General features: G+C 47.3%; 1 protein-coding gene across 2 annotated transcripts in view; it reads right to left on the reverse strand.

Annotated features, from left to right (window-relative positions):
* The window catches only part of OGA (O-GlcNAcase), a 475,247-nt gene that overhangs the window by 445,727 nt on the left and 5,815 nt on the right, over positions 1 to 23,705 (reverse strand). For both annotated transcript variants that reach the window (XM_069239571.1, XM_069239570.1), the window contains exons 2-3: positions 11,323 to 11,374; positions 10,065 to 10,162 (exon numbers count right to left, since the gene is read on the reverse strand). In XM_069239571.1, the coding sequence (XP_069095672.1) occupies positions 10,065 to 10,162; positions 11,323 to 11,374 (150 nt within the window). The remainder of the gene's footprint in view (positions 1 to 10,064; positions 10,163 to 11,322; positions 11,375 to 23,705) is intronic.

Below are 23,705 nucleotides of genomic sequence, written 5' to 3' on the forward strand. Positions count from 1 at the left end.
CCTGGCTGCGGGCAGAGTGTACAGCAGTCTAATCCAGTTCACAAAGCGCACGCTGAGTCCCACTCGGCCCAAAAGCTCAAACATATACTCCCAAGCCAGGGAGTCAAAAGCCTTGGCTGCATCAAGAAACACCGCAGCTACATCATCGCCAGCCTCCAATGAGCCCGCCACCGCGAAGAAGGTGCGCAAATTAGGACACGTGGATCTCCCAGGAACAAAACCTGATTGATCCGGAAGCACCAACCTGGAAAGAAGTGGCTGCAAGCGCGCCGCTATCATCTTGGCGAGAATTTTATTATCGATGTTTATCATGGAGAGTGGGCGATAAGATTAACATCGTGTTGGGTCCTTCCCGGGCTTCAAAACTGTTATTATTAAAGCCTCCCGAAGGGAGGCTGGAAGCGACCCAGTCTCTAGAGATTCCTCATACATCTGTAGCAGACACGGAGCAAGGATATCCACATATTCTTTATAAAACGCAGGGGTCAATCCATCGACGCCTGGAGACTTATCCCCAGGTAAACTTAGAATCGCCGCTGCCACCTCCTCTACTGTAAACGGCATATCCAAATATGCCCTGTGTGCCTCCTCAAACCACACCAGCGCAATATTCTCAAAGCACTCCTGTATATCTACCTCCTTCAGACCTACCGGGGCCGCATATAGCTGCGTGAAATATTCTGTAAATACTTGCAACACACCACTCGATCCGGTCACCCTGCCGCCCTCAGCGTCTGTCGCCTCGGTGACATAATTACTGGCCCAGGGTCTACGCAGTAATCCCGCTAACGTTCTCCCGGCTCTCTCGCCCTCCCCATACCTACGAGCCTGTGCATGTCTCCCAAGGAAACAAACTTCCCCTAGGGAGACGTCCTAATACAAGGACACCTCACGTCTGATCTCCGCAAGGACCTCACTTGACCATGTCGCCGCCAAGCGTCGTTCCACCTCACCAAGCCTCCCTTCAATATCCGCCATCTCCCGTCTTAAAGCTTTCACAATCCCATGCTGCTTCGCGAGACAAACCCCGTGAAGAACCACTTTAAATGCCTCCCAAACGGTACCGGTAGACCCCACTGATCCTCGGTTCTCAGCAAAAAACAGCCGGATCGCATCCCGTACTTCCTCCCGAAAGATCTCGTCTCGGAGTGCTCCGCTGGGCAATCACCACATAATCATCGGTTGCAGCTCGCTAGGGATCGCCAATTCTAATAACACCGGCGAGTGGTCCGATAGCGTACGGGGGCGATGGTCAACCGCTCTAGTACAAGCCTCCACATCTCTGGTGCCCAACCATCGATCAATGCAAGACCAGCTGCTATGGAAGTAATTCAAGCAGGTGCCCTCACGCACACCTACATGCCTCTGCCTCCATAAATCCACCAGAGCTCCGCTATTCATCACTGCCGCCAGCGATCTCGCCGAAGAGGCATGCTGCACCCTGGCCACACTTTCGCGGTCCAACTTAGCATCTAGGACTACATTAAAATCTCCGCCCCAGATCACAGCCCCGGCACCCAACGACTCCACAAGACGCCACACCTCCAGGAAAAACTCCGGGTCATCAACATTCGGCCCATACACAGCCACAAGTCGACAAGCTCTGTCCAGCAACGTTCCGCTCAGTAGCACATACCTGCCGTTGGGATCAATAATAATTTTGCGCGTACGCCACTGCAATCCTTTGCGGATAATAATGGATACCCCGCGCGCGTAGCTAGAATATGTAGAGCAACGAGCCTCCCCAACCCAACCGACTTTCAGTCTGCCAACAGCAGACGCCGTTAGATGCTTCTCTTGTATCATACAGATGTCAATACCATGTCACTTAACATAAGCAGTCACCAGGCGAACCTTCCGATTATCATTGAGCCCCACACGTTCCATGTCAAGCATCTAACAGCAGAGGTAGCTTCACCCTTCATCCAGAACAGCCGCCGCACAGCACTGCACGTAACCACACCTCTCCACCTGCCTAGAACTTAACAAAAACGCAACCTGAAACATTCCCAAATGGACCCAAGCCCTCCACCACCCACACAGGCCCCCCCCAATCGGACCCACGCAGTTACACTCCCACCCAACCCCAAAACCCACCCAGGGAACTTAAAGCGATCAATTACTGGACTCATCCTAGGGGAAGAAGCCTGCCAGACAGCTCTCCACCCAGAATATTCTAGGGAAGAGAGGCCATTGGGCCAAGCAGCAGCTACACAGCAGGGGCCCGATCACGGAGCAGACCTGCATGTCCCCGCAGCCCCAAACAAAGCAGTAATCCATACACGCCGGTTAATCATTGTCACTAAGAGCGGCATCCTCTGCACCTGCCCCTCCAGGTCCCGCAGCCCCCGGCTGTCGTGGTAATCGTCTAACAAACTTAATCGCCTGCTTTGGATCCGAGAAATACAGCATCTTGCCCTCATGCCGCACCCTCAGTCTGGCCGGGTATAACAGGGCGAACCCAACTCCAGCCTGGCTCAGTAGACGCTTGGTCGGCAGAAAGGCCCGCCTCTGGGCCTGCACACCTGGGGTGTAATCAGGGAAAAAGTTTATTTCGGAGTTCTTGTATACTAGAGGCCTTCTCTCCCTAGCCAAACAGAGGACAGCGTCTCGGTCCCTGTAATTCAGTAGACGCGCAATAATTGGACGAGGAGGTGTACCCGGCGGGGGCCGAGGCCCCAAGGACCGATGAGCCCTTTCAATCACCAACATCCGTGAGAGCTCGCCAGCAAACAGCTCCTGCAACATATTGTCCACAAAGTCTTCCATACGACCCATATCAGTTGCCTCCGGCAGCCCCACAATGCGTATGTTATTGCGCCGGGACCTCGCTTCCAAGTCCTCGTTCTTATTCCGTATCACCTCTAGGAGACGCTCTATTTGCGCAATCTGTTCTCTGTCACCACTACGCGCATCCTCTATTTCAGACGTGCGTGTCTCCAGAACCTCAAACATGGCATCATGGTCATCGACCCGGGCTCTTATGCGATCTAGCCGTTCCGACACATGGTCCAGCTTGGCATCAATGCCTGCCAAGCTAGTCTTAAGTTCCAAGAACATGGACCGCACAGACATCTCTGGAGACTCGTCTTCGATCTCGGCGTCTCCAGGCTGGGAGGCGGAGGGAGCGCCGCACTTTCCTCCACCCACGAAGGTGAGCTTGGCTTGTCGCTTATCTGCCTTGCCCATCATTCAATACGATACGTGTAATCGCAGCTAGCGCCAGCTCTGGGAAAGGAACGAAGACTGCAGGTCCACACCTCCGAAAATCATCCAGCTGGCAGCTCAGTTCTGCTCGCAGGGCCACAAACAGCTTCCAGGCGCTCTAGCTCGCCGCCCAGCCACTCCAGACCAAACCAGCCTCCTTTATGGGAGCACCGCCGACCCAGCCAACACAAAGCAGTCCACGCAGCACAAGAGGGGGGAAGGAAAGACACCGGGCAGACTCCAAATGCTAGGGCCAGGGTATTCCGCTGCCCCAAGCAACCAGGAGACCCCACAAAAGTACTCCACTGAGCCAGTCCTGGCCTCCGCCCCCGTCTCACCGCCTGCACCAGTGTCCACTCGATCCTCCAGTCAGGGGCAGTTCAGGCCCTCCAGTGCAGCATTTAGGCCTCACCCAGCAGGATCCACAGAAGAGCACCTCAGGACCAAGTCGCAGCCCCCTCCGGCCGTCCTTTCACCAAAGCACAAAGGTCCAGACCATCACCCCTCTCCGGCCGTCTCTTCGTCTGGGGGGCCGGAAAGCTCCTCGCCCCCCACGCGCTCTCCACTCGCCTCAGCCGTCTAGGCTCAATCCCGGCAGCAGCACACACCAGCCGGGAGCACGCGGGTCGGAAGGCCCAGGCAAGTCCTCCGGCCGCAGGGCAATAGGGGCCAAATATCATCGGCCGCGATATACACCAGGGAGGGGGCGGGGTGCGGCTCGATGCAGCCGCCGAATAGGCCCCCCCCCCCCCCAAACTCCCCCGAGGCCGGGAGCAGCCTCAGCCCCTCCCCATCAGCGTCCGCGCGCGCGGGGAGCCGTCGCCGCCAGACCCGATCACACGGAGCCAGGCGCTCCCCGGTCCACCAAAGAGTCGCCGGGGTCTCCGGGCAACTCCACGAGGGTCCGCACCCGCCGTAGCCACCTGGAGGATCAATTAAATAGGATCAGTAGCCCGGGGCCCGGCAGAGCCTCACGCCGTGTCGGCCATCTTGCCCGGCAGCTAGGCCACGCCCCCGGGGACTTGGCTTTGATCAGCCAATCGTCCAGGTAAGGGAATACAGATATTCCCTTCCTTCTGAGGTGCGCTACTGCCACCACTGCCATCACCTTCTTGAAGACTCGAGGAGAGGAACTAAGACCAAAAGGAAGTTCCGCAAACTGGTAGTGTTGCGATCCTACATTGAACCAGAGATACTTCAGAATAGGGATGTAAAAATAGGCATCCTGGAAGTTGATAGAGACCATCCAGTCTTACTTGTCCAACGCAAGAAGCACCTGTGCTAGCGGCAGCAATTTGAACTTTTCCTGTTTGAGGAACAAATTCAAAACCCTCAGGTCCAAAATAGGCCTCAACCGACCATCCTTCTTGGGAATCAGGAAATAACTTGCATAACATCCCTGACTCCTTTCCTGCTCAGGAACCAACTCCACTGTACCCTTTAACAGAAGGCTCTGCATATCCTGTTGAAGCGACAGGAGATGCTCTTCTGAGCAAAATGAATGACAGGGAAGGAAGGAGAGGAGAGGAGGAGGGGGGGGGGGGGGAAATTCCCAAAAGGGAAGGGCATAACCTTTTCTTACTATGCTCAACACCCAAGAGTCCGATGTTATGAACCCCACTCATGGAGAAAATGTAACAGCCTTCCACCTGCGGGCAGCATATGCTGGTGAACAGAGTGAACTAGGGCCTCTTCCGTGGCTGGATTCCCCCAGAGGATAAAGGAGGAAGGCTGCTGAGCAGCTCCTCGCATTCTAATTCTCCCACGACTCCTATAGGACTGTAGGGGGGGGGGGGGTTGGCAGGCTACTGGACCTGGAACTCTGCCTCTCACGAAAGGATGACCCATGGCTAAACCCTCTGAACCTACTGAATGGTCTGAAGGTCGCAAAGGATGCCTGAAGGGCTAAAGATTTTGCAGTGGCTCTACTATTTTTTTAACCTTTCCAATGCCACGTCCCCCCTTTGCACCAAATAAGCCTGGCACCAACAAAAGGGTGGTCCATCAATGTAGCTTGCACATCCGAGGAAAAAAACAGAACCTCTGAGCCAAGCATGCCTCAAAGTTGCAATTGTAGTCCAGATGGCTCTAGCAACTGAGTCCTCAGTGTCCAGGCCTGACTGAATCACTTGTTTGCCTGCCGCTTGACTGTCCTGTAACAGTTCAGCAAAATGTCCCTGTACTTCCTGTGGCAACTTAGGGACCACCTCCTTCGACGTATCCATTAGGGCATAAATCTATCTCCCCAGGACACAAGTCGTATTTAATGATTTTAAAGCTATGCTTCCTGAGAAGCACTTCTTTGCTGAAAGCTCCATACCCTTTGACTCCCTATTCGCTGGTGTTGTGGGGAATGACCCCAGAGCCGATCTTGAGAAACAATAAGCTTGCACTACCAAGCTTTCCGGTGTTGGGTGCTAGGTCAAAAAAGGAAGGTCACCTGGAGCAACTTTATACCTCCTGGCTACAGTCTTTGAAACTGCAGAACTGACCGGTTTCTTACATATCTCCAATATCGGTTCTGTCAAAGCATCACAGAATGGAAGAAGGGGCTCTGAAGATTAAGTTGATGGATGAAGAATCTCTGTCAGAATATTGGTCTTTAACTCTGACGCAGAAAGAGGCAAATGTACACATTTTACCGCCTTCTTAATCACCCATTGATAGGTCGTCACTTCTGACAAGAGCTCACCTCCAGGGGATAAAAGCCCCCATTCAGGGGATGTATCCAACCCACTAGCAGTATCTAGTCCCGGGTATTCATCTGAAGGCACAGGAATTTCCCCTTCTTCCAGCTTTTGCAGTTCCTTTAGACACTATTGCTCTTCTAGAAGTCTTAAGGCATTCCTTCTAGAGTTTAGCCTGGACTCCAAGCGTGGCGTTGATAAAAAGAGTTTACTGATGTAGACAACGCCCTAAAGGAGGAGAGACTGGAGGAGCAGGATCCATGCTCTGTGCTGGAGTAGACTAAGCCGACTGCACTCAAGGTCTATCTGACACCGGTACCGGTACCAGTATCTGGGGTAGAGGCTGTGACATCCTGGACGCCGTGCCAGTACAATCCAAACGGGTTGCCGGTAGAAGAGGCATAAATGGATCTTGCTTATACGGCACCTGCATTCCCAACGTAAAAGCCAACGGTCCTGTGGGACCAGCAGGCACACCAGAGGGAACAAGTGCACTATTAAAAATGCTAAAGATAGCATTTAGGAACAAAGACTGGCCCGCTCCTGGAGCCGAAAAGGCAGGATACTTTTGTTCCCCTTGAGGTGGCTGAGCTGGATCTGACACCAGAGCCCCAAACTCCTGACCATGGGAGGATGCAGGGGGGAAAAATGAGCCGTTAGACTCGTAGGTGACGCAGAAATCTCTACCAAAGTCAGCGCCGGTGACGCCTCAGCTGACTGCGGTTGGGGAGACAAGCTGGGACTGACAAAGTCCGAGATGCCGACTGATCTCTGGACGAACTGCGCCATGACTCATGTCGTCGAAGTCACTTCTTGTGGGACCTCGATGATCTGTGCTACTAAGTGTCCAGAGTTCTTGATCTACAACGTCCTCTTTTCTCTTGCTTTGCTTTGGAAAGAGCTTCGCCTCCCTTTCTTTTAGAGTCTCAGGATTCATGCGCTGGCAAGATTAGCAACCTGCATGTCGTGATCAGAGTTCAAATACTAAAGACAGTTCTCAGGCGGATCCATTACTGACATATGTCCCCAGCACTCGCTACAAGGTTTGAAGCAGGATTTCTTTAGCGGAGACATAGTAGCACTACAGGAAATTCCCTTGAAACAGTTGAGAAACAACAGAGAGGTAGAAACCATAAGCGCTGAAGGCGCGGAAAAAAGGGAACTGACGTCAGCACACCAGTAAGGACTTCTTATGGCTCCGATGACGTCAGACTGAGTCGCGCGGAGAGCCGTGCTACGATGTCATTGTGGAGAGCTAGAAAAAATTACCATCGCATCCATCACACTGTTTTATTTTGCAGGAGGGGCAGATTGTTTTGGATTGCAGTAGGGCAGGTTATTCTGGATTGGAGTGGGACAGATCATTCTGGATTGGAGTGGGACAGATCATTCTGGATTGGAGTGGGACAGATCATTCTGGATTGGAGTGGGACAGATCATTCTGGATTGGAGTGGGACAGATCATTCTGGATTGGAGTGGGACAGATCATTCTGGATTGGAGTGGGACAGATCATTCTGGATTGGAGTGGGACAGATCATTCTGGATTGGAGTGGGACAGATCATTCTGGATTGGAGTGGGACAGATCATTCTGGATTGGAGTGGGACAGATCATTCTGGATTGGAGTGGGACAGATCATTCTGGATTGGAGTGGGACAGATCATTCTGGATTGGAGTGGGACAGATCATTCTGGATTGGAGTGGGACAGATCATTCTGGATTGGAGTGGGACAGATCATTCTGGATTGGAGTGGGACAGATCATTCTGGATTGGAGTGGGACAGATCATTCTGGATTGGAGTGGGACAGATCATTCTGGATTGGAGTGGGACAGATCATTCTGGATTGGAGTGGGACAGATCATTCTGGATTGGAGTGGGACAGATCATTCTGGATTGGAGTGGGACAGATCATTCTGGATTGGAGTGGACAACATTGTTTTAGTTTGGATTGGGGCGGATTGTTTTGGATTGGACTGGGGGCAGATTGTTTAAGATTGGGGTGGGCAGAATGGAGTATGGTAGATTGTTTTGGATTGTATTGATGTGGGGTGAAATGGAGTGTACTGCACAATTATATGTTAAAGCATAATTTAGGAAATTACACATAAGAATGAAACATTGCTGCTTTGCAATCTTTGGAACAAGATAATTAACTTATTTTGATAACAGAGCCCACAAGCAAAAACACAAAACAAAACATGAGTGCAAAGTGAAAAAACAATACTTGTCAAAATAAAATAAAAAGTTAACTATGGAAAGTAAAACTTTGCAATTATGTTTTTCCTGCTGGGTACATTTTTGCCAGTCACGTGCCTTCTGTTTGCAGGGCCGTAGAAGTTAAAAAAATAATAATAATTTTTTTACCTCTTTCACGTTCAGAAGTGGGGGACCAGCACTGATTAAACTGAATCAATCACTACTTGGTCCCTGCTCCACAAATAACAGAAATGCTTGGGCTGCAGTGATGAATTACAAGGCTTTAAAGAAGAGTGCATGACAAGCCAAAAAAAATGTAAATATGGGCAGGCTCCAAGCCCTTTTTAGTTAACAGCAGGGTCTTGTAAGCGAGACGCATGTGCTAGTGCAGTCTCTCACAGTCTCGACCCTAAAAATTAGCAGTGTATGACTTGGCTAGTGAGCAGTGTATGCTCCAGCTCTAGTACGCTCCCTGGCACTTAAACACCAAATATTAGATTATGTATTCTCTTGACTGCAGCGGAGCTTCCACAGTCCTGCTTCCTTTCCAATCCAGCAAGAGATGACAGCCATGAGTCGGAGCTAAGCTGTGCTTGTTTATTTACCAAGTACGATAATCTTTGGTGCATGCCCAAGTAGGTGTTCTTCAGCACATGCACAGAATGGCAATTCTTCATTACGGCAAACCAACTTGTAAGTCCTGCTCAACATACTGCACAAGTGCCCTGCGCATGAAGACCCCCTTGCTGTACATGCACACTTCACACACATGCAGGGGAGAAGAAGTGTGTTTGGGGATGGTGCACTGGGACCAGCCTCAGTCAGGATAAGCAGTTTCAAGACACTGCTTTGAAGTTGTTCAAGTGAAGCAAGAAAGAGAATACCAGGCTGCAAGGGGTAATGGACCCAAGACTATTCACTGGTATAAATTGTGCTTGGTAAGACAGTAAAAACAAAATTTGGGGTCGCTGGGGCAGCCTAGCAGTGGTCACTGGGCAAATGTGTTCAAAAGTACTTATAATTACAGTCCGGGCATTAATCACCCAACCAATTTATGCACAGTCTCATCAGTGAAAAGCCAATGAAACTCGCAAATGAAGGAAGACAAAGTTGCTTATGAACCACCAATGGACAAATGCTTTAAGATTATGACTATTATGTACACTGTGTAGTCTTGCGTTACCACAGCACTCTCACACTTACTGAAATAGCATTCACACACTACAAGAAGGACTCGCATCTCTAAGCACAGTACACACATATTATCCTATTAAACAGCATCAGTGTCACACCAATGTAAGAATGCTTTTACCCTCGCAAATTAGCAGAAACATACTAACGGAAGCACTGATATCTCACGGATTAGCAGTTACATAATACTGACAGCACTCAAATCCCTCACAGGCTATCAGTGAAACACTACCAGTAGCGCACACACACCCTAGCTGCTCAGCTAAAATGTCCAACTGATTAATTAAAAGCACCATTTCACAGACTGGTGGGACTGGATAGCATTGCGGTGGGCCAAATAGTGAATGGAAGAATGAGTAAATCGGTGGATGAAAGATGCATGACTGCATGGGAATGTGCTTGGGTCCATGGCTGGAGGGATGGATGAGTGACTCCATGGGTGGAAGCATCCCTGCACTTTCAGCAATAATCCTGATCTACCGGCTTTCTCAAAGTTGGAGTATCTGAGACTAATCAATAGTACATGAAACTCATCAGATTGTGTTTGGGTACAGTAAGCTACAGTGATTCTTTTTGCACAAGGGCCATTAATCTACTGTAGACCTCATACCCAAAAATAAATTTACAGACGAGCTCAGCTTGGGAACAGAAGCCTGTATTTATGGCACTTCTTTAGAATTGGCATCACTGATTTGCACAGTAATAATCTATACAATGGCCCAAAGGGAGGAGGGGAAAACGGAAAAAAATAAAAAAACATTAATAAGGACTAAAAAGTACCAGCTTCTTCCACGGAGTACATTTCTCTCCAGAACATCCTGTGCTTGTAATCATCCTTTGGTGCATACAGGTAAGTATTCAGTCCCCATTTCTGAAGCCTATAGACAAAAATGTAAACAGTAAGAATTTAATGAAAAAAATAATTAAGCAGGCCTGTAAAAATGCAGCGAGGAAATTCACCATCAGGCAAAGGCAGTGGGTATAATATAATGGTCAAAAGGTAGACCCCTTGTACGCACAGAGAGAAAAGCAGAAAAGTTAGTGATGGTGAACAAGAATACCAGCCTGTTCTTTATTTAAAAAAAAAAAAAGCAAAATCCTACTTCAGTCCCTAAAGTTTGCAAGTCGTAAAACAAACTTCCAACGTTGAACCTACATAGCCTTTAATCATCAACTTGGACAGTATCCCACCAGATTCAGTTCTGGAAATGGGTGATTGCAAGAGCAATCGGGTAGTGCCTTGCACAAATACATATAATCAATGCAAGTCATTTTTCTTTTCTTTTTTTAACTCAGGATGAAAATAGTCATAAAACAGCTAGAAACCGCAATATAACCACAATTACATCTGACATTTCAGTCTATAAAGTGTCACAGTGGTTACATAGTGCTTAAATAGCCTGACAATACCATGAAAGAAAAAAAAAAAAATCAGTTTGAACGCACCTTAATAAAAAATGCAATGCCTTCATAACAAGAGTCAGTGTGTGACTGTAATGAAGAGGTGTGTGATAGTGTGGATGAGAGCAGCTCTACCAAACCTTGATGGACAAGTGAAATTTTGCACTGCAGTAACAAGAAGAAATGTTTACCCTAACTGAACAGTCCCAAGGCACACATTTGAGGCATCTGTTTGGAACTTAGTGACTACCTCACAAGAATAATGAAAACTGGGGTGATACGGACCAGAGTGCCCAGCAACCGAATTAGACTACTGCAAGATCATGCATAACAGATCAAACACTGAGTGATATAATCAAGGGGCTACCGAAGACTGTGTTCATCTCTCATGCCGTAACATAAATGATGTTCTTGCTAACAAATACGGTATGGTTTGCTGCAGGTGTTCTAGTAATTCACACAGTAATGACTTCGCTCTCCTATGGTTTCTCTAAACACAGAAACGTATCATCCTGGCTTGTTATCTACGGATTGTAAATTTCAGAGTCTCTCCACTGTCCATGTACTGACCAGGTCCTTTTTTCAAAGTAAATTAAGATAAAGCCTTGCTTGTCTCATCGAACAACAAAACACTAACCTTCTGAAAAGCTCCTTCCTCTGCTCCATAATCCAAGGCCTTCCATAGAACCCTGTAAAAACAAAATGTTGTTAATGTCAAACAACTGGCCTGCATAAAAACAAGGCAACATTATTGAAGAAAATAACCTTCAGCAAAACCAATAGGTCTAGTTTTGACAAGCTGGTGCTATACACACACACACACACACACACACACACAAACACGACAGGCACAGTATTAGCATCAAACATGTCATTTCAGATGTAACTATAACCCTAATTCCCGCAGCACACAGCTGTCTGTCATGCGCAGCAAACGGTTGGTCTTCCAGGGCCTGGCCGCATGCCGGTAGACCTACTGACTTTATCAAAGAGTCATAACACCAAAATATTAAAAGTGGACATATTGGCTTTATCTACCGGGCAGGGAACCAGTGTCCCAGGGTGGGCTCCTCAGGACACTGTTAAGTATCAGGTGCTGGGAGATAGAATTCCTTGAGCTGATGTTTGCTGGGGGACGGGGCACGTGACCCCCCCCCCCCCCCCCCCCTTCTTTTTTTTTTTTTTTAAAAAACTGGCCTTGTGTTGGTGTCCCCAAACCACTACATTGGCTGGGGAGCAACATGCTTACCTCCTTATGTTTTGACCCGGTGGTGGGGCCCTTGGGGCTTGTAGAGGTCCAGGGGTGGCGGCTGTACTCCCCCTTCCCAAAAATACAGAAGTGTGCCCCCGCACAGCCCCTAGCCAACCCCATAGGGGTTATGATTTTTTAAGAACAGGAACGTGTTTTTCTTTTTTAATTTGAAACAGATTGCTTGTTTCCTGTCAAGGGAGGACTTGGCCTGGCAGTTCATGTTGAACTGTTCCTATGGGGAACAGGCTCAAGACTGATTTGCATATGGCTGGGTCCAAACTGGGGTAATGTGACGAGCAAAATAACGATGGATGAAACCCAGAGCTGTGACTTGGGGGGGGGGGGGGGGGGGGTTTAAAAAGTGTCAACGCTCCGTCTATCATTTTATTTTATTTTGTGATGGAGCTTTACAAAGAAACAACTGTGTATATAAATAACTCCGATTATTATAAGCAAATAGTGAGGATAAATTACTTAGAGGTAACGAAGTATTGAACATATTGTTTACAGCAGAGCATCTACTGACTATTGTAAAAGAAAACGTACAGAGATGATCAGATTGGGAAAGGTTTAGGGAATGAGGGAGAAAAAAAAAAAAAGAGGAAGGTGGGGGGGAAGAAGCTGGAGGGCAAAAGAGGGGAAAGGAAACGGTACTTATTCAGGTGTTACAGATCTGTCAGTGGATCCGCCATTTTGAAACAGCCACACCCTGGAGGAGTCCTCAATGCTCAGATGTTTAGCACCACAGCTACTGAAGGTGAAAAGCTGGCGGCCTATGTTCACTACTGAACACATATAGCTCAATGCTACATATTGTTATTTGGCTGATCTGAGCTAGAGGTGTACTGTCAATCACCATGTCATCAATCGAGCCTCCAATTCAAACAGCAGAAGCAAAAAGGTGTGCAACTAGCTCCCAGTTTGTGCCTTGGTCCGAGGGAGGAACCGTCAGAAAGGGGTAAAGAGGGTGACACACATACTTATTTGCTTAGCATCTTGGCGGAATTAAAAAAAATAAAAACATTTAAAAAAAAAAAAAATTTAAAAAAAAAAAAAAAAAAAAAAAAAAAAAAAAAAGGAAAAGGTTCTGATCCCTGCATGACAAGGATGATCATAGAAGCTTATTTCAGACAGGGGTTGCCTTTCAGTTAGCAGATGACTGGCTGTTGGAAGCTGGCTCTGTATATACTATATCAAAATGAAATATAGTCTGCACAGAGTCCTGGGGTTCCCCAAGAGGCAATAATAGATAATACTAATGCTCTATTTGTGGTAGTGTGGTTGAGCAGTTAGGCTTATCAGAGGGTAGTTTTAAGTATTTGCTGTACATACCCAAGCAATAGAAGAACCATACACTCAATGACAACTCCAGACAAATAGGATTTTATATATAAAAATATCTTTGATACTTTACTACTAGAACCACAAGAACAAGTTCAGAAGAAAATACTGTTGCAGGTAAGTATGTAGCATAGACATCAATGTAACGTTGTTTCACTTTAGTCAAGTAAACAGTTTTTAAGAAAACAGAGAATATCTATTTCAAAAGTGGACACTACATTTTTCAGAACAGTTCCTGGGGGGAAGAAAATAAAGTACAGTTTTAAAGGCAAGTACATGACTTACAGTTCCAGTCTCTTGGGTATAGGTAGTCCACCATTGGGGGTTCCAGTTAACCCCAAGCACCGACCACCAGCAATAAGGGGCCGGTCAGGTGCAGAGGTCAAAGAGGAGCCAAATTAACATGGGCCCCTATGGAGATGGGAGGGGGGGGGGGGGGGGGGGGCTTTGAGGAGCCCCAAGAGGGCATCAATCCCAAACCCTCAGCAGCACTGGGGCGGCCGGGTGCAGGGTACAAACAGTGCATCGGGTTTCCAATTAAACTCTATGAGGGGACCCCGGGGGTCACTCAGGCCCTGCAGGCAAGGTCCAGGAGGGTGTCTCAGGCACACAACCGGTCAGACAGGAAAAAGGGCCACCTCCTGAGCGTTGCTGCACCAGGTGTCGATTTCTCCTAAGCCTGGGGGCTGCGGGTGCAGTTGGTCTTTGGCGTCCGTTATCTTCGTCCAGGTCAGTCATGATCAGGGGTGTCCTCTGGATTCCTTCTGCAGGCGTCGTCATGGAGGGGTGGAGAGGTCAACCCAGGGTAGAAACTTGGTCGCCGTCACCTGGGGGTCCTCTGGTCGGTTGGGCCACCTGGACTCGGGCCACGGGTACAGAGTGGTTAGGACTCAAGCTTCTTAAGCAAGGTGGGAGTCATTCAGAAGAGGTTTCTTCTTCTGTTCTTCTTTGGACATGGCCGCTGACCACAGGAGTTCTTGAACCTCTGTGATGCAGGCAGTCCTCTGGAGGTTTTTCCAGAGGTCGCTGGACCTGGAGTACTCGCCGGTTTTCTTCTGCAGGTTCTTTGAAGCATGAGACCGGCCAGTAGGGCTGGGGTCAAGTCTGGTGTTGTCTCCTTTCCTTTTCTGCTGGGGTTTCCTCCAAGTAGCCCTTCTTGTGAGGTTGTCAGGAATCGGACTAGCGTGGTTCAGAGATCCCTTAAATACAAGATTTAGGAGCGTTTTAGAGGTCAGAAAGCAGTAGCCAATGGCTACTGTCCCTGAGGGTGGCTACACACTTCCTGTGCCCACTCCCTTTGGGGAGAGAGGCACATTCCTAACCCTATTAGTATCTGTCCTCCAAACCATGATGGAGGATTCTGCAAGGGGGAAGGAGGGTAACTTCAGCTCTGGACACCTTAGGAGTGGTCCTGCAGAGGTGATGACGACTCCTTGTTTTTCTAAATTATCGCTCTGGACTTGCCTCCAAAAGTGGGGCTTTTCTGGGGGCTGGGCATATCCACTAGCTGGAGTGCCCTGGGGCATTGTAACACCAAGCCTGAGCCTTTGAGGCTCACTGCTAGGTGTTACAGTTCCTGCAGTGGGGAGGTGTGAAGCACCTCCACCCAGTGCAGGCTTTGTTTTTGGCTCAGAGAGCACAAAGGCTCTCACCCCAGGGGGTCAGAAACTCGTCTGTTAGTGGCAGGCTGGCACAGATCAGTCAGTCCTACACTAAAGCATTGGGTAAAATACAGGGGGAATCTCTAAGATGCCCTCTGTGTGCATTTTTTACATATATATATATCCAACACTGGCATCAGTGTGGGTTTATTAACCCGAGAAGTTTGATTCCAAACTTCCCAGTATTCAGTGTAGACATTATGGGACTGTGGAGTTCGTTTTGACAAACTCCCAGACCATATACTTAATATGGCCCACTGTACTTACAATATCTAAGAATGGACTTAGACACTGTAGGGCATATTGCTCATGCAGATATGCCCTCACATGTGGTACAGTGCACCCTGCCTTAGGGCTTTAAGGCCTGCTAGAGGGGTGACTTACCTATGCCACAGGCAGTGTTTTGTGTGCCTGGTGCCCCAAGGGGGGTGCCATGTCGACATTGCCTTTTTCTCCCCACCAACACACACAATCTGCAATGGCAGTGTGCATGTGTTAGGTGAGGGGGTCCCTTAGGGTGGCACAACACATGCTGCAGCCCTTAGGGACCTTCCCTGGTCACAGGGCCCTTGGTACCACTGGTACCTTTTGCAAGGGACTTATCTGTGTGCCAATTGTGGAAACAATGGTACATTTTTAGTAAAAGAACGCTGGTGCTGGGGTCTGGTTAGCAGGGTCCCAGCACACTCTCAGTCAAGTCAGCATCAATAACAGGCAAAATGTAGGGGGGTAACTACAACAAGGACCATTTTCCTACACTGTCTGAACAAAATAATTCTATGACTCGACATAAACACTGCACTTCATTTCTAAATTTCTTTGATCCTATGCAACACTAGAGCATTACTGGTCATGGAAAACGTTCGATTACCCTTGGTAGTTCATGAGGCTCATAAAAGTGTTTGGGGAAGGAGGAATGGGTGTTCAATGAACGAATTACCTCAATTCAAACTTAACAGTATGTAACGTGTCTGGCAGATTAAAGTGCCTTTTGCGTCACTGGTTGGTCAGACGCTCATGCATCCATTCATCCACGCACCGCCTCATTCTTGCATCCACCCACTTACCCAACCACAATTAAAAAAAAAAACTAACTCAACAGCATATGCAAGCCAAATAAAAAAGTATAAAACAATAAAAAAGTAAACACATTGTAGGAAGTTGGCTCTGTATGCACTATTTCAAAGTAAGGAATAGTATGCACAGAGTCTAAGGGTTCCCCTTAGAGGTAAGATAGTGGCAAAAAGAGATAATTCTAATGCTCTATTTTGTGGTAGTGTGGTCGAGCAGTAGGCTTATCAAAGGAGTAGTGTTAAGCATTTGTTGTACATACACAAGCAATAAATGAGTAACACACACTCAAAGACAACTCCAGGCCAATAGGTTTTGGTATAGAAAAATATATTTTCTTAGTTTATTTTAAGAACCACAGGTTCAAATTTTACATGTAATACTTCAAATAAAAAAAGGTACTGCAGGTAGGTACTTTAGGAACTTTGAATAATCAAAATAGCATACAAATTTTCATATAAATCACATATAGCTATTTTAAAACTAGACAGTGCAATTTTCACACTTCCTAGGGGGAGTAAGAGTTGGTTAGTTTTTGCAGGTAAGTAAACCACCTACGGGGTTCAAGTTTGGGTCCAAGGTAACCCACCGTTGGGGGTTCAGAGCAACCGCAAAGTTACCATACCAGCAGCTCAGGGCCGGTCAGAGGTCAAAGTGGTGCCCAAAACGCATAGGCTTCAATGGAAAAGGGGGTGCCCCAGTTCCAGTCTGCCAGCAGGTAAGTACCCGCGTCTTCGGAGGGCAGACCAGGGGGGTTTTGTAGGGCACGGGGGGGGGGGGGGAACACAAGTTAGCACAGAAAGTACACCCTCAGCAGCACGGGGGCGGCCGGGTGCAGTGTGCAAACACACGTCGGGTTTTCAATTGAAATCAATGGGAGACCAAGGGGTCTCTTCAGCAATGCAGGCAGGCAAGGGGGGGGGGGGGGGGCTCCTCGGGGTAGCCACCACCTGGGCAAGGGAGCGGGCCTCCTGGGGGTCACTCCTGCACTGGAGTTCGGATCCTTCAGGTCCTGGGGGCTGCGGGTGCAGAGTCTTTACCAGGCGTCGGGATCTGAGGAGCAGGCAGTCGCGGTCAGGGGGAGCCTCAGGATTCCCTCTGCAGGTGTCGCTGTGGGCGCTCAGGGGGGGCAACTCTGGCTACTCACGGTGTCGCAGTCGCAGTCGCCGGGGAGTCCTCCCTGAAGTGATTGTTCTCCACAAGTCGAGCCGGGGGCATCGGGTGCAGAGTAGCAAGTCTCACGCTTCCGGCAGGAAACGCAAGTTGTTTTAAAGTTGCTCCTTTGTAACAAAGTTGCAGTCTTGGATGAACAGAGCCGCTGTCCTCGGAAGTTCTTGGTCCTTCTAGAGCAGGGCAGTCCTCTGAGGATTCAGAGGTCGCTGGTCCCTGGGGAAAGCGTCACTGGAGCAGTGTCTTTAGAAGTGGGGAGACAGGCCGGTAGAGCTGGGGCCAAAGCAGTTGGTGTCTCCGTCTTCTCTGCAGGGTTTTTCAGCTTAGCAGTCCTCTTCTTCTTAGGTTGCAGGAATCTTAGTTCCTAGGTTCTGGGGAGCCCTTGAGTACTAAATTTAAGGGCGTGTTTAGGTCTGGGGGGTTAGTAGCCAATGGCTACTAGCCCTGAGGGTGGGTACACCCTCTTTGTGCCTCCTCCCAAGGGGAGGGGGGCACATTTCTATCCCTATTGGGGGAATCCTCCATCTGCAAGATGGAGGATTTCTAAAAGTCAGTCACCTCAGCTCAGGACACCTTAGGGGCTGTCCTGACTGGCCAGTGATTCCTCCTTGTTTTTCTCATTATCTCCTCCGGCCTTGCCGCCAAAAGTGGGGCCGTGGCCGGAGGGGGCGGGCAACTCCACTAGCTGGAGTGCCCTGTGGTGCTGTAACAAAGGGGGATAGCCTTTGAGGCTCACCGCCAGGTGTTATAGTTCCTGCAGGGGGAAGTGTGAAGCACCTCCACCCAGTACAGGCTTTGTTACTAGCCACAGAGTGACAAAGGCACTCTCCCCATGTGGCCAGGAACATGTCTCTAGTGTGGCAGGCTGCTAAAACCAGTCAGCCTACACGGATAGTCGGTTAAGGTTTCAGGGGGCACCTCTAAGGTGCCCTCTGGGGTGTATGTTATAATAAAATGTACACTGGCATCAGTGTGCATTTATTGTGCTGAGAAGTTTGATACCAAACTTCACAGTTTTCAGTGTAGCCATTATGGTGCTGTGGAGTTCGTGCATGACAGACTCCCAGACCATATACTCTTATGGCTACCCTGCACTTACAATGTCTAAGGTTTTGCTTAGACACTGTAGGGACATAGTGCTCATGCACTTATGCCCTCACCTATGGTATAGTGCACCCTGCCTTAGGGCTGTAAGGCCTGCTAGAGGGGTGACTTATCTATACTGCATAGGCAGTGTGAGGTTGGCATGGCACCCTGAGGGGAGTGCCATGTCGACTTACTCGTTTTGTCCTCACTAGCACACACAAGCTGGCAAGCAGTGTGTCTGTGCTGAGTGAGGGGTCCTCAGGGTGGCATAAGACATGCTGCATTCCTTAGAGACCTTCCCTGGCATCATGGCCCTTGGTACCAAGCGTACCAGTTACAAGGGACTTACCTGGATGCCAGGATATGCCAATTGTGGAAACAAAAGTACAGGTTAGGGAAAGAACACTGGTGCTGGGGCCTGGTTAGCAGGCCTCAGCACACCTTCAAATCAAAACTTACCATCAGCAAAGGCAAAAAGTCAGGGGGTAACCATGCCAAGGAGGCATTTCCTTACACACATCCACGCCTAAACATCGCATGCAATAGGATATAAAAATAAGAAGGGACCATCTTGCAATGGTATAGTACACAGTGTATCACTGTTTTAAAGTTCTAGCATGCCATTGGTAACACAATAACTATGAGGGTCACCTGATTCGGATTCTATGTCAGGACCGGAGGCTTTGGATTATGCTTCTCTCTCTCTTTCCTGCAAGTTAACAGCAGCCAACCAAAAAAAAAAAAAAAAAACTCAACATCATCCATTCAACGACTGCCTGAGAATTAGCACTAGTCTAGGCCATGTACTGTAGCCAAAATGCTCACATTTGGTGTTAGGGCATACATGATCGGTGGTGTGGGAAATTTGAGAAAGATTTAGGTGAAACATTCATGCTTTTTAGAAATAAATGTTTTAGTTTATTTTATGCTTTTCAAAGGCTTCCCCTTTTTAACCTTTGATTTCCGCTCAGCGCTTATGCGAGGGGGGCGGGGTTATTTCACTAAGATTGGTACCTGTGACATAAATGGTACATGAAGACCTCCCTACCCTACAATAAATGTATTAACCCACTTTTCTACACCTACATTTTGAATCTGTAACCAATACTTTACACACATCTCTGCAGTGAGTGTGTTAACAACTTGTTTTCTCTCTGGTTTAGAACACTTGGCCTGCAGGATACAGGCAGCTCTCTGTAGCTGGTGCGATGCTGTTGCATAGCACATACTTAGAGATACAGCCAAAAAAACAATGTTATAGATCACATTTGCATAAGTGTGGTAATGCAAGATCGCCAACAAAGCAAACTCAAACAATGATAGTACGTTTAGGGAAATGCTTTCTATTTTGTTGGAGTGCAAGTTCTGTTTAATAAGACCTGCTTGCATCTCAAAAATGCTCTATGGTAACTTCTTCACAGTAAAATTCCATGCATGTGCAAGCAGAAGGATGCCTGCATATAGTGCAGCACTCAAATGGATGTAAACTAACTTGTTGCTTTTCAGAATGTGAAGTATGATTCTAGTGTCAGTAAATTGTGACTGAGGTCAGTCAATCCTTTGGCCCTCCTGTCGTTCACCAGTGTATGAAAACGAGCCCAGAGCAGTGAGACTCGCCTTCCATTCAATTATTGGCCTCCCTTAAGAGATTACTAATGAGAGAAACATTTGGACCCATCGCTGAAAGATGTGGGATCATGATGGAGATAAGATATAGACCTCTCAAAAGATAACGCAATAATGGAGATGTGTTTCCAAAAGAGATATTTCCTTATTTGTATGTTCATTGGCACCATGGAAAACAATGGTTTAGCCATGGGTGATCAAAATCATGTATTTGACTTATTGAGCTCAAGGAAGAGGAGATACAACAAAAGTACCATAGAATATCAGAGGGAAACCCAACAAACAACACTAATGTGAATTTACATAACGAAATGATGCAGAGACCCTACAGAGAGGCAGACAGACGTTCACCTAACTGACTACAGAGCCTGCTGAGGCACAAACAGAACCTGGAGGATCCCAGGCACATTGTGCAGACACAGATTCTCTACACACTGGATTAACCAAGCACTATTACCCAACGGTATGCAGATAATATAAAGAGAAATGCAAGTAATGCAATAGTACACAGACAACCTCCAGATAATGATACCCAGCAGACATACCCTCCCCCCATGTGCACACTCCCTAGAAACATGCAGATAGACACAAACACAGCTTGCAAAGCCAGGCATACGCTAAATTCTAGCTCACCCAAGGTTTGCCCAAAAGCATGACAGGTAGCACGAACACACAGTCCCACAAGCCAAACTGATACACAAAGTTGTATATATTCACTTAAAAAATAAACAGAGGTTACAGGGACGTTATAGTTAGGCTCACATTTTAAACGTACACAACCATTAAAAAAAAAACTCACCTGTTAGAGTTATCTGGCGTAACTATAACTCATGCCCTAAGGTAACTCGCAACCTCAACATACAGTTTTTTAAGGAATATTTTTACAGCAAATGTTAGTGATATTATCAACGAAAGATGTCATGAGTGCTGTAATATCTGAGGTAAATAGTAGTGCACAGAGAGCTATAGTTACCTTAGGGCACAAGTTATAGCTACCTGAAGAAACTAACTAGAACAGGTGATTTTCGATAGTTTTATACGTTTAAAAATGTGAGCCCAACTATAACGTTTCTGTAACATTTGTTGGGTTTTTTTTTAAGTGAATTTCCATGTTAAAAAAAAACAAAAAAAACACAACAGCAAAATCTATTTCCTAACTCAAAATGGCTGCCAACACTTCCTGATTGAAGTGTTGGCAGCCAACCAGATCTCTGCAAACGAGATCTGCAGTATTTGCGAAGTCGGTGCGACCAAATATACAAATTTGGATTTCCTTTATTTTCTCCTAAACTACTGAGTGTATTTACACCAAATAAAACAGGCGTTTGTAATGCAATAGGTCTTGCATTTGCTTGTGTTAGAGCTATTGGCATTGTAAATGCATAACTGGACTTTTCTTGGCACATAAATTGGTCAACCCTGCTGCATGATCTGGTTTCTCTCTGCCACATAATTATGCAGCATACACACAACACAACTCGAAGTCCAGAAGACTTCTCTCTCGAGCTCACTCTCTTGTTGGGGAGATGGTTGCGCTGGGGATGAGTGAGTATTAATCAGGCGGAGGATGTACTAGCCTGTTGGAAGGAGATAATGTATACGGATCTGGGGGAAAAGAGAAGGTGTATCTATCAATCAGTGCGCTTAAGGTTAACAGCCATAAGTCACACTTCCAACCACAAGTCCCCAAACTGTGCAAAAGGTTTGTATAGCACACAAAGAAACTCCTTCTGCAAACACACTGCAAAGTCCTACACTCTTTGTAGTCATCCCACAAGAAATCGACGCTCCTGCAGACACCCTGCATATAAAAAAGAAACAATTTTGCACAGGTACACTGTAGGTAAACACACACCTCCGTGGGCAACAACACCTGACAAAGAGAAATGCACTCCCTTCTAAGAAACCTTCTTCAGAACCTCCCACCGTATTGACTTTCAGACACAGAAAGACTCAGCACAGCACACTTATATGCTGCTGAGATATGTTTGCTTAAGAAAATGTGATAACACCACTACAATGGTTTGGGGCGTGGACAGAGCCAGATACTGTGAGAAATGCATATCATGACAACAGGACTTAGGGTGGACTGGTCTACTGGTACTGGAAAATTGGTGAAGAGGTGGTGAACAATGAGCAGTCCCACAAAGGTTTCATGTTCAGGGCAAACTAGTAGCTTAATCTAGCAAATGTCACACTCACTAAATGAAACCAATTCTTTGGGTCAATCTGCAGATCTAGGGCTGACTCATGCCAGAAGTTCACTATTCCTCCCTTGTAGCACCTAAGAGGGTAATAAAAATCTGTTCCCTGTGATTATTGTGTGCTGGTCACGTGTGCTGCAGCTCCTGCATCCTACTCATATTAAACGGAGATCCCCAACAGCATTTACAACTGTATCATCGTAATAGTCTGCTAGAGGCATCCCAGTCTGCTTCTGAATCGTGCTGAAAGAATGATTTACGGCATCAGACGCCACTAGAGATCAAAGAAATAGGGACAGTGGCCTGGAGGGAAGAGGCCAGTTTAGCATTAGCAGAAAAATACACAAAAGGGGACAGATGGAGTCATTAGTGGCCCACAAGAGCAGTCATACTAGATCCAGTCATAAAATGGCAAAAGGTGAGCCAAGAGCTTCGGCCAACACTGGCAAGAGAGGTTAATATTTACTTCCAATATGCCAATCCAAGGGCGGTGCTTAACACCCTCATGCTGCTGCTTCTCTAGAGGCACTGGAGATCCAGTAAGCATCAGCCTTGGCAGAAATGCAAGGAAGACTGACGTTTAGCATGCTGCACCTTAGCACTGTTAAGATTTCTAAAGCATCCCCCACTGAGTTCATCCCAGGGTGTCTTCTCCAACACGCCTCAGCTGGGAGAAAGCTTGGTATGCCACCTGCTGATCTCAGCTTTGAATCCAGATATGGACTTCACTAGTTAGATGATGTCACGCCCTGTGTAGAGATTTGATCTGCCTTCCTTATTGGCCAAGAGCACGAGTGTGCCACAGGCCACGTCTGCTTTCCTAATTGAATGGATAGTATGCCTAAAGGGCCTGATCTCTCTGCTAAACACTTACACGGAGCTACTGGCTATGTTCATCCCATTCCCTAGCTTTCATTTTAATTTATACAAATGATACCCAGTATCTTCTCTGGTTTGAGTATCTTTCAAGCATTGCACAATGAAAGTGAGTGATTGGATGGTGAGCTGCGGGCTCAAAAAGCTCAGACACAACAAGAGACCTCCACACATCGAATTTCTGCCTTCTTTACCACTGGTCTTAGTCAGACACCTCCAATGTTAGTGAGTAAACATGGGTTTGAATGTGGTCAGCCTGCTTTTTTCACTAAAAGCAATTTTTAAAAAAGTTATCACCAACTAGCAAAAAAACAATTTTATTTCAAGACCAGAGGCTCCTATTATGTTTTCTCAATTCTTGCAAATTTAATAGCAGCAGTCAAGATAACAAATAGAAAAACTACAAATCCCAACAGGCGGAGAACAGCAGCCAATGGGATTGAATCAGCAGTATCAAAAACAGATCAACCAATCATAATACACCCCGATAACATCCTTACTGGACTGTGAACAGCCTTCTATTCTTGCAGCTCGCAGTCGAGTTAAGTACTTATTATTTATATGTATACCCCTTCATTGCATTGTACTGTCGTTGAGTTACTGACTTATAATATATTTCCACTTTATATTGCGGTCACAACATACGGTGGGTGGTTCTGCATAAGGTGTCTTAGACGGGAGTGCATGTCTCTGGGTCAGGTGTTCTTACCCACAGAGGTGTGTGTTTCTCTAC

The sequence above is a fragment of the Pleurodeles waltl genome, chromosome 6, assembly GCF_031143425.1.
Source record: "Pleurodeles waltl isolate 20211129_DDA chromosome 6, aPleWal1.hap1.20221129, whole genome shotgun sequence".
Lineage (NCBI taxonomy): Eukaryota > Metazoa > Chordata > Amphibia > Caudata > Salamandridae > Pleurodeles > Pleurodeles waltl.